We start from the raw sequence: 14,573 nt of genomic DNA, 5'->3' as shown, positions 1-14,573 counted from the left end.
CAGGATTGGATCCAATTACTTTACTCTGCAGTAAGCAACATTTGCCTAATCATAATAATATTGTCTTTTAAAATTTATAGTTGCTGGAATTAACCTATAAACAATAATCAGAATTCTGGTTGCAGAACAAAATTTATATGTTATAAACCTAATAAATGCTGGAAGGCAGAAGCAGGGAAGGAGGGGTGGAGTTAAGTGTGGGCCACTAATCTCACTAGTCAGAAGACAAGAGATTTTCTCTAAGTGTAATACCATAAAACTTGGGGTTTAATTATTTAAAGTTATAGAGTGTAGTGGGAAGGTGAGGGTGCCATGGGTTCTTCCTCTGGCCTTTGCAAAATTCTGCCCATGATTCTCAAAAAATGCCACGAATCCTTCGGATTATCATGTATTTGATTTGGGAACTTAACGTTCTTGAGTGTCTGTGATGTGCTAGGCTTGGGGCTGGATGGCACTATTGTGTGCAAATCACCATGCCTCAGGTCTTTCTTTGAAAGACTTGTCAAGCACTGAGGAAATTCAGGCTCAGAGAGGACCAGTGAGGGCCTCTAGGCAGCCAGCTGGCAGCTGGCAGAGCGGGACTCAAATGCAAGTGAGTCCCCTGGCTCCCTGCTTGGTCTACTCTGACACTGGATCATCTGTGTGGCCTGGGAGACCTGCAGTCTGACCATGCATGAATCCTGCTCTCCTCTTGTCTCCACAGGTTCTGCCGCACCACGGCCTCCATGCAGCGGGGTTCTTCATTGCCTTCCTCCTCTCCCTTGTGCTGACCTGGGCTGCCCTCTTCCTCATGGTTCACTATCAGTGTCTGAAGGGAAGCATGCTCACCAGACATCGGGTGAGTCTGCCCTGAGGGTGGTTTGGAAGATGGTGGATGTGAGGTTGAAGTGTGGGTGACAAGATGCGTGTGGGTGACGGAATGCGTGTGGGGTGACGGGATGCGTGTGGGGTGACGGGATGAGTGTGGGTGACGGGATGTGTGTGGGGTGACGGGATGAGTGTGGGTGACGGGATGTGTGTGGGGTGGCGGGATGCATGTGGGGTGACGGGATGAGTGTGGGTGACGGGATGTGTGTGGGGTGACGGGATGAACCGTTCAGGGAAGGACTGGGGGTGTTGGCTGGTGGGTCTTGGGTTGGTGGGCACTGCAGTGCTCAAGGAGGGGACATGGCAAAGAACCAACTATGCAAGGGCCCCTGCTGTGACTCATTGTCACCCAGAGGTGCACCACCTTGGCAGGAACATATGTCATCTTTCTCCCTCACTTTAGCTTGAAAACACTGAGGTCCATGAGGTTAAACAACTTGCTTAACATGGCCAGGCACAGGCTGGGACCCAGCTTCTGGGGACCCCCTCTCCCTGGAGGCTGAAAATTCCACCCCAGCCTAGGTGAGGAGCCTGTTATGCATTTTGTCCCTGCTTCTTGGAGGAGAGGATTGTCATTTCAAAATGAGGTCAGCCCACAGTCTCCTTGGCGGGCAAAAGTGAGAAGAAAAACGGCCCATCTAATCAGACCTTGTACTGATTCTCCCAAAGCTGTTATCAATCAGAGGAACTAAACACACCCTGCTGCTTTGATGTCGGAGCAGGATTCATTTCCCAGAGATTAGGGCAGATCATGAGAACTGCACAGAGGGAAGCAAGAGTATGAATTTGATTTAAGGCCTAAAGACCCTTGCAGTACTTATTTCCTGGCATCGCAGAATGAACTCTTTTCACATTTTTCTTTATTTTTTTGCCAGCATAGTAGTGGTCAGTGGTCTGCTGTAAAACAGAAGGCAGCCTTCAGAGTTGGATTGGGATCAAAAATCAACCGGACTCTTTTGAGCTGTGTGGCCTTCAATAACGTTATTTCACTTCTGTGAGCCTCAGTTTTCCTATTTGTAAAGTGGGGGCACCAACACTTCCTTGTTGTAACAGCTTCATGATAACACAAGGAAAGCACTGAAAATAATATCTGCCACAGGGACAAGAATTAGTATAGGTTAGCTATAACTATCATGCATTTTTGCAGTGTTAATGATATTGGAGACGAAACAGATCTATCTCTTATCCAATCAGAGGGTTGGGCGTAGTTATCTTTAATGTCACTTCCAGCTCACAGTCCTATATTCTTTTTCTTTATTTTTTTTGAGACAGAGTCTCACCTGTGTCGCCCAGGCTGGAGTGCAGTGGCACAATCTTGGCTCACTGCACCCTCCACCTCCTGGGTTCAAGCGATTCTCCTGCCTCAGCCTCCTGAGTAGCTGGGATTACAGGCGCCTGCCACCACGCCTGGCTAATTTTTGTATTTTTAGTAGAGACGGGGTTTCACCATGTTGGCCAGGCTGGTGTCAAACTCCTAACCTCAAGTCATCCACCCACCTCAGCCTCCCAAAGTGCTATGATTACAGGTGTAAGCCACCATGCCCCGCCCAATCCTGTATTCTGATTAGAAACCAACCAGATCTCTGATGTCGAGGTCCACCATACCCGTTGTGAGGTCTCCTCTACCTGATAATGATAAAGATGATGACAGTGAAATATTTTATAGGTCTTACAGGTTGAAAAGTTCTTTCTTTCCATTGTTCCACTTTACTCACACAATGTCCTCACGCAGGGCTATTGGAATTACGATCCCATTTCTTTGCAGAGAAAACGGAGGCTCAGGGACATTTGCAAAAGTTTGTCTCAGTTTACCGTGTTTCCAGTGGTGTGGCTGATTGGGTACTCTGACTGCAGACCCCTGGCCTTCCCTCCTGGCTTTCTCAGCACATGGAATTTACAAGAAGGCCTAATCAATTATTATTTCTGCAATTCTCCTGAAGGTTTGGCAGTACGACAGCAAGCTGGAACCCTTGCCATTCACCTCAGCTGATGGCGTGAATGAGGACCTTTCCCTTAACGACCAAATGATAGACATTCTGTCTTCCGAGGACCCTGGTAGCATGCTTCAAGCCTTAGAAGAGTAAGAATTCTAAATCCCATTATACTTCCACAGATGTGATGAATGTTTTAATGACAGTGACGTAAGACCAAACACTGAGTATATTTCATTCATTCAGTTAATCATTTGTCACTCTGTAGTCATAATTCAACAACGGCTATGCACTGAATGTTTGGCATCTAGGAAAAGAAGTGTAGAAGCCATACTTCCTGCTCTAAGGAAGTCTGATCTAGTGGGAAAGACTGAAACATAAACAGAAGTGACCACAAAATTGGGTGACTACCATGCTAATGGGAGGGTCAGGGCTGGCAGAGCACAGAAGAAGAAGTAATTACTTCTGAGAAAGTCATAGAAATGCTTCCCAGAGGAGGTGGCATTGAACTTTTTTTTTTTTTTTTTTTTTGAGATGGAGTCTCGCTCTGTCGCCCAGACTGGCGTGCAGTGGCGCGATCTCGGCTCACTGCAAGCTCCGCCTCCCGGGTTCTCGCCATTCTCCTGCCTCAGCCTCCCGAGTAGCTGGGACTACAGGCGCCCACCACCACGTCCGGCTAATTTTTTTGTATTTTTAGTAGAGACGGGGTTTCACCGTGTTAGCCAGGATGGTCTTGATCTCCCGACCTCGTGATCTGCCCGCCTCGGCCTCCCAAAGTACTGGGATTACAGGCGTGACCCGGGCTGAACTAATTATTTTTTTAAAAATTTTTTATTTATTTTTAACTTTTAAGTTTAGGGATATGTGTGTAGGCTTGTTATATAGGTAAACTCATGTCACAGGAGTTTGTTGTACAGATTATTTCATCATCCAGGTATTAAGTCTAATACTCAGTTAAGAGGGAGAGAATCTGAATTGATTCTGAAAGCTTATGAAGAAGCTTTCCAAATTGATTAAGCGTGGAAACGATTTTCAGACAGAGGAAAGAAAGGGCAGATGTAAGGACGTGAAGGGGGCAAGGTGCGTTTGGTGAGATGTCAGTAGCCAAGTGTGGCTGATGTGCAGATTGGGGTATTAAGTATAGAAAATAAAGAAGAGGCAGCAGGGGAGAAAGGCCAGACCAGGTGATGTGACTGTATGCTGAACTGAATTCAGTTCTTCTTATGTAGTTAATGAATATTAACATCATACTTCCTATGTGCAATAGCAGATAGTGCCAGACACTGTTTAAGAACTTTACAGAACTAACTCATATAATCCTCTTAACAAGCCTATGAAGTAGGTATTGCTCTCTGTAACATCTTATGGATGAGAACTTGAGAGAGGTTAAGTCACTTGCTCAAGGGCGTATACTAGTAAATGATAGGGTCAGGTTTTAAACTCAGATCATCTGCTCCGTGGTCCAGGCTCTTAATCATTGTCCAAGATTTCTCCTGGATGGACACATGGTTCACAGTCTAATAGGTAACCTTAACTAGATAAGGTTCATCAGCATGGCCTTACCATTCCTTTTTTCCTTTCAACAGATATTTAAGATGACTTCTTTATGTTTTCTTTAATTTTCCTTTTTTTTGGCCAAAAATCTCAATCTTATTTTTTTAATTTACTCTCAAACAAAATTATTTTAAAGTCGCTGTCTGAAGACGTTATTATCTGTACCCTCATTCTGTGTCTGTTATCTGGCATACACTCAGTGTTTGATCATGTTTTCTTGTCTCATATCTCTGTGTATTTTTTAATATGTGCTAGACATTGTATATGAAGTTGAAAAGACAATCTGAGGACGAGGGTGATGTTATCTTCTTCTAAGACGCTAGTAGCATAATTATGGATTATATTAATCCAATCAGAGATTGAGATCATTCAAAGCTGGGCTTCATTTCTCCCAGATCAAATTCTTATTTGGTTGTATCTGATTATTTTTATTTTAACATGCTTTTTGTTAGACTGCTGATGATTAATAATGGGGCCAAATGTGAACTCTTCGTATGGGATGTCATTTACAGGAAACCTTTTTTATTCTAGGTTCAAGATTTGTAGCTCTCTGCCCACTCACTGCCCACTGGAGGGTAATTTCTGGGAATTTGGAATCATCAAGATAACGATAAACTATAATGCCTTATGTTTTCAGATAAAATACCTTATGTTTATGTCACTTTTAGAAATGTGCACACCCCTTATTTAATTTGGTGCTCATCATACTGCTTTTTGGTATGGCATCTTATTTTCAGTGTTTGACAGTCAAAGCAGCTGAGGCTTAGCTAGGTTGAGAGGTTTACCCACAGCAATACATCTGGTGAGTGAAGAATGGGACTTGAGCTTCCTCACTGTTTAGACTCAGGCACATTTATAATTTACAGACGTTCTCTGAGCCCAGTTTTCTCATCTCTCAAACAGGGAACCCATAACCTAGAGCCTCGGGATACTGTCATGTGTAATGATGTGAAAGAGACTTGTGATAGGGACGTGTCCTTATGCGAATAGCTGCTGTGAGCCCTGGTCAGATTAGCAGACCCTAAAGAGAAGTGGTCAGGGTGATTTGCCCTTCCTTGAGTCTTTCTCAAGAAAATTGAAAGCATACTGAACATGGGAGACCTGGGGAGCAAAACTGAGCAGCTTCCTGATCCTCCCTGGGTCCGAGAAATGGTGTCCTGTGACACAAAGATGTAGATCCTAGGTAGAACCAGAAGCAGCTCTGTGTCATGCTTTTCAGGAGCAACTACCTACTGGCCTGAGAGAAGAGCCCCACTATGTCTGACTCATTCCACTTTGTGAGCTCAATGACTGTTCTCAGAAGAAAGGGACTCCCCTCTTGTTTGAATGGGTGCTCCTTCTTCACTGGGTGCCTGGTGAAGAGCCAGGCCTGGAGCCTCGTAAGTGCAGGGCTGACCTTGTACCAAGAGGGGAGTCAGGGCTTATTCATCCGTTTCTGGGTGCCAGTTGTATGGCTTGGTTAATTAAGCCTTGTGCAGCCATCCAGATGCCATTCTTCATTTTCACTTAATTCCCTAATCAGAATGCCAAGGATTACAAATTAAAATTTGCCACCTTGTCTGAAGTAGTAGGGAGAAATGGACGAGCAGTGGAAGGCGAAGTTATTGGCAGAGGTTCATAAATGTCACTTACTATATTAAGTGGTGTGAGCAGCTAATTATCAAATGACTTCAGAGCTAAAAATCTGTTTTCTTACAAAACATGAAAATGACAAGTAGAGTGAAAAGATTTGGATCATGCAATCAGCACCTGGATATTTAATTTGCAAGTATGTGGTACTCCATAACTTTCCGATTAAAGTAATTAGTACTTTAAAATAGGAAAGTATTAATCCTCCTGTCTTTTGTTTTTTATTCAAAAAGTAATGGGGCATAAGAAGCCCAGTCTTTATCCCTACATTATATGAAATTATAAGCAGCCACTGCGGTTTGCCAGTCTTGATGCTTGAGTACAATAGGAATGTTGAAGTTTATAATGGTTTTGTTCTTGCACCTCTGGAATTTTATATTCATTTTCCTTGGGAGCTTCTCTTATTTTGCCTGAAGAGTGTTTAGCATTGATTATCAAGCATGCACTGAGAGTGTTCAGTTTGTGAGCTAAATTCACTCCTCTCTTCCTCTCCCCCAGCTTCCCATCCTCCCTCCCGTCCCAAATTCATTCCTCTCTTCCTCTCCCCCAGCTTCCCATCCTCCCTCCCGTCCCACATTCAATATTTATTGAACTCCAGTTCTGTTTCAGGCATTGTGGTTGGACACTAGTTTTAGAAACCCAGTCTTTTTTTTTTTTTTTCAGTTATAGCATTGCCAATTACTTTTAATCTTTCCATCTTGCTGTATAGTCCTGCTTAGATGCTCCCAGAAAGAAAATGTCACTCAGAATGGCAGGAGCTTAGTATGCGTGGAAATCTGTGATACACTCCCCACTAAAAATAGCATTTTTCTCTGGCAAATCAGTTATCCCATTTGTAATTCTAACATGAAGCTTAGCTGGGATTCGAAATATGCCATTAGGTGACTTGATTACCCCCTCATTTCAAGCCCCATCAGAGCCATAACTTTGCTCTATCCTGCTGAGTTATTTTTGATGAGGCGCATTTCCTAGGTGTGCGTGGTGGTTTTTACATTGCTTATTCATAGGCTGTCTTACAGAGAGGATTTGAGGAAGGACTGTTTCCTTTGATTTTTATCAGGCTCCTTGATTGTAGCTATAATGGAGGTGGACTCAGTCTCAGCACATGCTGGGACTAGGAGGAAGGAGGAACTAGGCAGGACCAGCTGGTTCTGGAAGCTTCTAGGGGCATGGAGTGCTGATCGTGTTTTAGCTCCAGCCTTACTCTAGGCCTGACCACTCCACACACCTCTCGCCTGTGATCTTATTTAATTCTCACAACTCTCCCGTTTTAGACCAGGAAGCTGAGGTTCAGAAAGGCTTATTGATTTTTGCCTAAGGTCACACAGGTAGTAATGGATTTGGCTTAGGCCTTAGTGTTTTCAATCTTTTCTTCTATTGACCGAACAGCTTTTTAAAAAGACTGAGCTTAGATGTTTCAGAGAGTCAAAGAAAGTAAGGCAAAAAAAGAAGTTCAGATCTATGTCTGTTTCCTCTATTATTAGAACAAGCTTAGGACTCTTTCTGGATGCTACCAACATTGCCTCTAAACTGTCTTGAAATTGTGTTTGTACAAAGTAAGTGTTTCATGAGTATTTGTCGAATTGAGGCTTTTAAATATGTGTGTTTAGTAGTTTTTTATGTGCCAACCATATGGTATATTTTTACAACTTCTACTCTTTTTATTCGTTGTAAACACTTTAGAGAAATGATTTTGTTCCTCATCTCTAAAAACCTGAAGCCCAGGGAAATTAAACAACTCATCCAAGATTCTTTTGTTCACTTGTTCTTTGATTGGGTTGCTGGTTCATGCATGCAGTACTTTTTAAAAAGTAATTAATGGATTGATGAATCCAACAGATTCTTGCCGAGGGCTCCTTCTGCACCAAGCACTGTGGTAGATCCAAGACTCCCGTTTGCCGGACACTAGCAAGTGTCTTGGTTTTTGTCCTTATAGAGCTTACACAAGCACACACAACTCCGTACACTGCTAATTCTTTGATTTTACACTGTGGTCAGAGCTATGAAGGGACAAGGGGCTCTGTTAAAGAATCTTGGAGAGGATGCTTCTAAGGGAGGCTTGTTAAGCTGAGAGCTGGTGATGAGCATTTTGGAGTGGGCAGCATGCATAGGAGGTAGGAAGGGATGTGGACATTTGAGGACTCAAAAGAGGACCAGGCCAGGGTGGGAGGTGTAGATGGCACAGAGATTGAAGAGTCATTAGAGCCAGTGAGGGGCCTTCCCTGAAGCAACACTGCCTCCATTCTTTATCCTGAAATTCTAATTTTCTTCACAACACTCAAGGCTGCCGGAAACTACCTTATGTTTTCAAATTAATGTTGTTGTATTTCGTCTTACCCACCTGGGCAGTAAGTTCTGTGAGTGCAGGGACCTTCTGTCTTGCTCACTGATTCATCCCCAGTGCTTCCAACAGTGCCTGGCACAGCAGGTGCCACTACACAGTAGGTACACATTACACTTGGTGGAATGCTATAATTGAAAATCACCTGCAGAGAAAACTTGAGGCTATAAGGTACTTGATAGCAAAGACTAGGAGGAGGTGCAGCATTACTGAAACCAGAAGACAACACAACATGTTTCCAGATGTGATGTGGTCCTTCAGGCTACCCAGCTTCTTCCAAGGATGTCCTGTGGCTGGGACACCCTTGCAGGGAGATTCTGTTTGATGGAAGGACTGGACAAGAGTTGGGCCATCATCTGTCATGATAGGAAGGATGGCAGAGTCTATGTAGATGTAGCAGGTGTGTGACTTGGGGAGAGAACATGGGATGAACCTGTCAGATGCTTCTCAATGAAGTTCAAGGTGAGGACAACAGGGGAGGAAAAGGTGGGAATGTAGAAAAGTGTGAAACAGTCCTGACCATGGGGAGGGGGCTTACTAGAGAAACCCAGACTTGCTGAGCAGCATGGACTGCCCATGTGAGGCTGGTGGGCCTCCCTGCCTGGACGAGGTGCCTTCGCCTGCAGTGGTCTCAGTGGTCTGGATGGAGGCATGGAGGCCACTGGAGGGCATGGCATAGAGCCCAGTGGTTAAAACCCAGGCCTGACTGCTGGGGTTGAGTCCTAGCTCTGCCACTTACTGCGTTGGTGACTCCAGTTGCCTTATCTATACAATGGGATGCAGTGCTGACCTTACCCCGGTGCCAGGACCAGAGCTGGCCTGGAGAGCTTTTCCAGGTGAGAGGGAGAGGGATAGGGACTTAGCTATATTAGTATCCTGTGGCTGCTGTAACAAATGACCCTGACCTTGGTGGTTTCACGCAACAGAAACTCACCCTGTCACTGTTCTGGAGGCCAGAGTCCCAGATCAATTGCTCTGGGCTGAAATCAAGGTATCAGCAGGGCCATGCTCCCTTCAAATGCTCTGGGAGGGTTGTTCCTGCCTCTTCCAGCTTCTGGGGCTTCCAAGACCACAGCACTTCTTGGCTTGTGGCCAACTTACTTCCGTCTCTGCCTGCATGTGGCCTCCCCTTCTTCTGTATGTATGAAATCTCCCTCTGCCTCTCTCTTAGGAGGCCACTCGGGACTGGATTTAGGGCTCACTGGATAATCCAGCATAGTCTCCTCGTGTCGAGATCCTTCACTTAATTGTATCTGCAAAGGCCCTTTTCCCTTTGAGGGTCACATTTCCAGGTTCCAGGAATTAGGGCTACAAATCTTTGGGTGGAAGTGATCACAACATCTCAAGAGGATGAGGAAGGAAGTGGAGACTTGAGGGGCCTTGAGAAGAAGTAAAAGGAGGAGGTCAGTGGGTTAGAGGACTCGAAGGGGTGTGTCAAAGAATGGTTTCTGGAATGTTTCCGAGGAGCTGAGGGGTGTTTTTAGACACGGGAATGCTGGGAACGGTTACCTCTCCATCAGCAATGGTTGGTCCAGGGCTCAAACCCAGGTCTTCTGACTCCAAGGCTGGGACATCCTCTGGTGCTTCCTGGCTGTTTGCAGACCATTTGGTGGAGATTCTTCTTGGATCATGCAAGAGGAGACTCACAAAGAGGGAAGGGCCCGAGGTCTGCGTGGAGGCAGCACTTCTCTGAGACCAGAGCGCAGCTCCCCCACCTCCCCTGCTTCCCTCAGGGTTCAGTGGGATAGACATGGTTCCTTGCACATGGCAGATGCTCAGGAAATACTTCTGGAATTGAATCATCTCACTTCATGACCCGTTGTGAGATATTCCACTGGAGGTCCTTGTGGGGTGGTGGTCAGTTTTTCAAGGCTTAAAAATAATGCCCATCTCTTTCCCTTCCAAGTTCTAAGCTATTTTAAAACTCTGACCCCCTCCCTCCCTCCCTCTCTTCTTTTCTTTCTCCCTTCCTCCCTCCCTTCCTTCTCTTCCTTCCATTTCTTCTTCCATATGGATTAAGCATTTGGTCCATGCCAGGGACTGTGCGTGCGTGCTCTCCCTCCGAGGCTCTCAGCACGGTCTGTGATGCTCGGACTGTGACTGTTTCCCATATCAAATCCTGTCCCTTTGGTGGCGCAGGCCTGGCGGCACCAGGTGAACCTCAGAAAGCACGTCTGGGCTGGGTCTCAAGGGCCATTAAGACTTGTCAGAATGTGCATGGGGCATTTCCAGCAGGGGGAACGAGTGCCAGAGGAATATGTGCAGGAGACTGGACACGTGGGTGGTGGTGGGGAAGAGGCCTTACTCTCTGAAAGAAGGTCCTCGTGGACCCTTGAATCTCTCCTCACTCCAGCCCCATGATACAGATAACCCGTGTCCAGGCCCTTCTACCTTTCTGGAAGGATCAGTATCAGAGTTCACCTGGAGCACCAGATGGTTGGCAGGAGCAAAGGTCAGCTAAGGTGGACAGCAGCCCTGTCCTCAAACCGGATCCTCGCTTCTGGATTTCCTGACAGGTGGTGGGTTCCTGTGCAGCACCCGACATGGCGGGGTTCTTACGGAGTTTGTAAAGGGGCCGCTGGAGAGCAGAGCAGAGCAGAGCAGAGCAGAGGGAACGCCTGCTGGGTTCCCACGGCAACTCTCACTGTCACCTTCCAGCAAGGTGAGGGTTTCTTGAGGAGTTCTGTCTGACAAACACCTTCTGTTCTTTTGGCAAGTGTTTACTGTGCTCTCCCTCAGCGCTAGGCATGATGTAGGCTGGGTGCTGGGGAGGAAGCCAAGAAAAGCAGGGAGCCTGTCCATCCCCACCGTCTACAGGGAGAGAGGGCTCATGCGCCGAGAGGCATGGTGCAGGGTATAGCACAAGGTGGAACCACCATTGCAATGGCAGCTTCCACCCAACCCGTGACACTCAGCATGTGTCTCACTCCGTCCCCAACTGCTCATTCTGCTCAGTTATGGCCAGCGGGGCCCGACTCAACGACAGAGTGGCTTCCTTCAGCGGCCTGGAATGGTGCTCTTGCACTCCTGGACACAGATTAACCATGCCCCGCACGCCCAGGCCAAGCCTGGGTTCCAGGTTTCCTCAACGGCACAGTCCATAGGATTCTCCTCACTCCAGGCACCGGGTGGAATTCAGAAAACATCAGCAAAACTCCAGCCACCCCCGCAGTGATGCCCCTGGGCTCCAGGCCTGCACTGCTGTTGCCCACCAAGGATTGGAGGAAACCCTTGGAAATGCAAGGGAAGGGTAGGTGGGCAGAGTCGCCTTAGGGAACGGAGAAGCTGACTGCTAAGTTGAAACCTCAAGGATGTAAATGCAAGGAAGAGGCATCTCCAGTGAGAGGTCTGCTCTGGCATGTGGATTCCAGAACCCAGAGAAATTCATGTGTGCCCCTCTTCTCTCAAAGAGGAGCTTCTGAGAGACCCCTCAAAAATTGCAGTTTCTGCCGCGGGGCCTTCCCTGGGCTCCAGGACTGACTCCAGGCTCCCTCTTCTCCCTATAGGATATATAGGCTGTTTTCAACCTCTTTTTTTTGGAGACGAAGTCTCACTCTGTTACCCAGACTGGAGTGCAGTGGCACAATCTTGGCTCACTGCAACTTCTGCCTCCCAGGTTGAAGCGATTCTTCTGCCTCAGCCTCCTGAGTAGCTAGGATTACAGGCACACACCACCACGTCCGGCTACTTTTTGTATTTTTAGCACATACAGAGTTTCACCATGTTGGCCAGGCTGGTCTCGAACCCCTGACCTCAGGTGATCTGTCTGTCTCGGCCTCCCAAAGTGGTGGGATTACAGGCATGAACCACCAGGCACGGCCTGTTTTCAACCTCGTTTCAAGTTCCCGTTGCAGCTCCAGATTCTTGGCATCTCAGTGCTGAAGAGAGGGTGGGCCTCATTTGTAACAGGCACATACTAAGGAGTCCAGCTCTACTTTTTGTTTACTTAATAGATTATATTTTAGCACAGTTTTAGATTTGTAGAAATATTGAGAGGAGAACACAGAGAGAGTTCCCATTATCTCCCCTACCCAGTTTACCCTAGTACTCATGTCTTATATTAGCATGCTACATTTGTTACAGTGAATGATCCAATATTGATACATTATTATTAGCTAAAGTTCACAGTCTGTTCAGATTTCCCTCGTTTTTACCAAATGCCCCTTTTCTCTCCAGAGGAAAAGACTTTACCAGGGCCTTACCTTTCTTAGGGGAGAGAACATTTTCCCAGCTCATGAGCTAAGAGCTAACCTGAAGATAAAGCAATTTACACCTTCCCAGGAAAACAGAATCTTAGAATCTGGATACTGCACAGGATCTTAGTGGTCATCTGGCCCAAATTCTCAGCTAGGGCAGGAATAGTCTCTGGTATGCCTAATGATGGCCAACCCATTTCTACTTGGATGTTGTCATGGATGGAGAGGGACTGCAGTACTTTCAGGGTTGCTGTTGTGGGTGGAATTGCGTCCCCTCACAAAGCTATGTTGAAGTCATAATTCCTGGGACCAGTGAGTGTGACCTTATTTGGAAGTATAATCTTTGCAGTTGTAACCTCACTAAGGTGAGGCTATTAGGGTGGGCCTTGATCCAACATGACTGGTATATTCATAAGAAGAGGGAAATCTGGACATAGACACAGGACGGACACCATGTGAAGAGAAGCACACACTGAAATGATGCAGCTACAAGCTAAGGAATACCAAGGGTTGCTGGCAACACCAAGCTGGCATGGAACGGATCCTCCCTCACAGCCTGCAGGAGGAACCATCCCTGCCAACACCTTGACTTTGGACTGTTGGCCTCCAGAACTGGGAGGGAATAAGTGTTGTTCTAAGCCATCCAGCTGATGGTACTTGGCTACATAGGAAAGTACCCTAGGAAACAAGTACATCTCCCTAAGCCACACCTTCTGAACCAGAACCTGAGAGCAGGCCTGGGGAGCTGCATTTTGTATCTTCAGATCGTTCTTGTACATTCTGATGTTTAATAGTTTGAGAACTTCTGCAGGAGAGCAGAGTACCCCAAAGATGCATCCTCTAGTTGGTTCAAAGTTGAGTCACAAGAATCCTCATCTAAGGCTGCAGACCCTCCCTGCTACCTCCCTCACCTTGGGGTTTTTATCCACCAGCAGCCCTTGCCGGCTGGAGGATGCTCCTGAGGACCTTAATTTCCTGGCACAGCTGCCTACCGTTTGCATGAGCCAACACCTTCATCTCGGCCTTCTGGTCTCCGAGTGACACATTTCTGTTGGTTGAAGCCACCCACTTTGTGGTACTTTGTTACAGCAGCAGTCACAGGAAACACATGCAGTTCTCCATCTCAGTGCTGGGCAGCTGACATTCCCAGAGGGTGCATCTGTCCATAACCAGAAATCCATTTATACAGTGTCACATGTGGTAAACATGGTGTTTACTACAAACAGGCGGCTGAATTGCGGTGCCATCCTAATGCAGCCTCTCCTCACCTGCACACTGGTCCCTATGTAGGACTTCTCCCCTCTCCCTCCTGGAGCTCTCCACCTCTTCCCATCTCATCAGCAGCACCTGAATCTCAGCCATTGCCATTTCTTTCTTGGCCTCTGCCACCAACTTCACGTCTATCCCTGACCATCCAGTCCATTCACACACCAGCCAGAGGTACCTTTTCAGTGAATCCGGTTGGGCCACCTGTGCTGAAAAGCCTTCACCAGCTTTACCCTGTTCCCTGGTAAAACCCAAATCCCCACCATGGCCTGCAAGACTCCGTGTCAGAAGCCTAAGGCTGTTTAGCCTGGTTTGGTGATATTTTGTGTTCACCTGATCATAATCATCAGATATCTGCAAGGTTGTCATGGATAAGACAGTGGAAACTGGGGCAGTGATGGAAATTTTAGGGATATAAATGTCAGCTAATTATGAAGAAGGCCTTTCTGCTTCTCTAAGCTCTTCTATAAGGGGAGTTAGCCTGGAGGGGCAGCTAGCTCCCCATTGTGGTGGGTGCACATGGCAGAGGCTGGGGACTGCCTGGCAGAGAAGATATTGAGAAAACCCAGGTCTTGATTGGAAAGGTGACTTAGCTGACATCCAAGGTTTATCCCATTTCTAAAGCCACCTATACATTTTCCATCCTACAGTTGTTTCCTATGATCATCATCTAACCATCAGGTAGAGCACATTTGCCTTTTCAAATAAGGGTTTCAAATGTTATCTCTCTACCTACCTATCAATCATTCATTCATCCACTAATCCATCCATCCATCTACCCACTCACCC

At 46.6% G+C, this 14,573-nt stretch overlaps 1 protein-coding gene across 6 annotated transcripts in view; it reads left to right on the top strand.

Annotated features, from left to right (window-relative positions):
* Window positions 1-14,573, top strand: part of EVC2 (EvC ciliary complex subunit 2) — a 184,737-nt gene that overhangs the window by 43,262 nt on the left and 126,902 nt on the right. For all 6 annotated transcript variants that reach the window (XR_007725944.1, XR_007725942.1, XR_007725943.1 and 3 more), the window contains 2 exons: window positions 704-838; window positions 2,808-2,947. Coding sequence is in view for 3 of the 6 variants with exons in the window: in XM_050792076.1 (XP_050648033.1) it covers window positions 704-838; window positions 2,808-2,947 (275 nt within the window). In the remaining 3 variants the exon portion in view is untranslated. The remainder of the gene's footprint in view (window positions 1-703; window positions 839-2,807; window positions 2,948-14,573) is intronic.

This window comes from Macaca thibetana, chromosome 5 (genome assembly GCF_024542745.1).
Source record: "Macaca thibetana thibetana isolate TM-01 chromosome 5, ASM2454274v1, whole genome shotgun sequence".
Classification (NCBI taxonomy): Eukaryota; Metazoa; Chordata; class Mammalia; order Primates; family Cercopithecidae; genus Macaca; species Macaca thibetana.
This window is presented reverse-complemented; position numbering and strand designations above follow the sequence as displayed.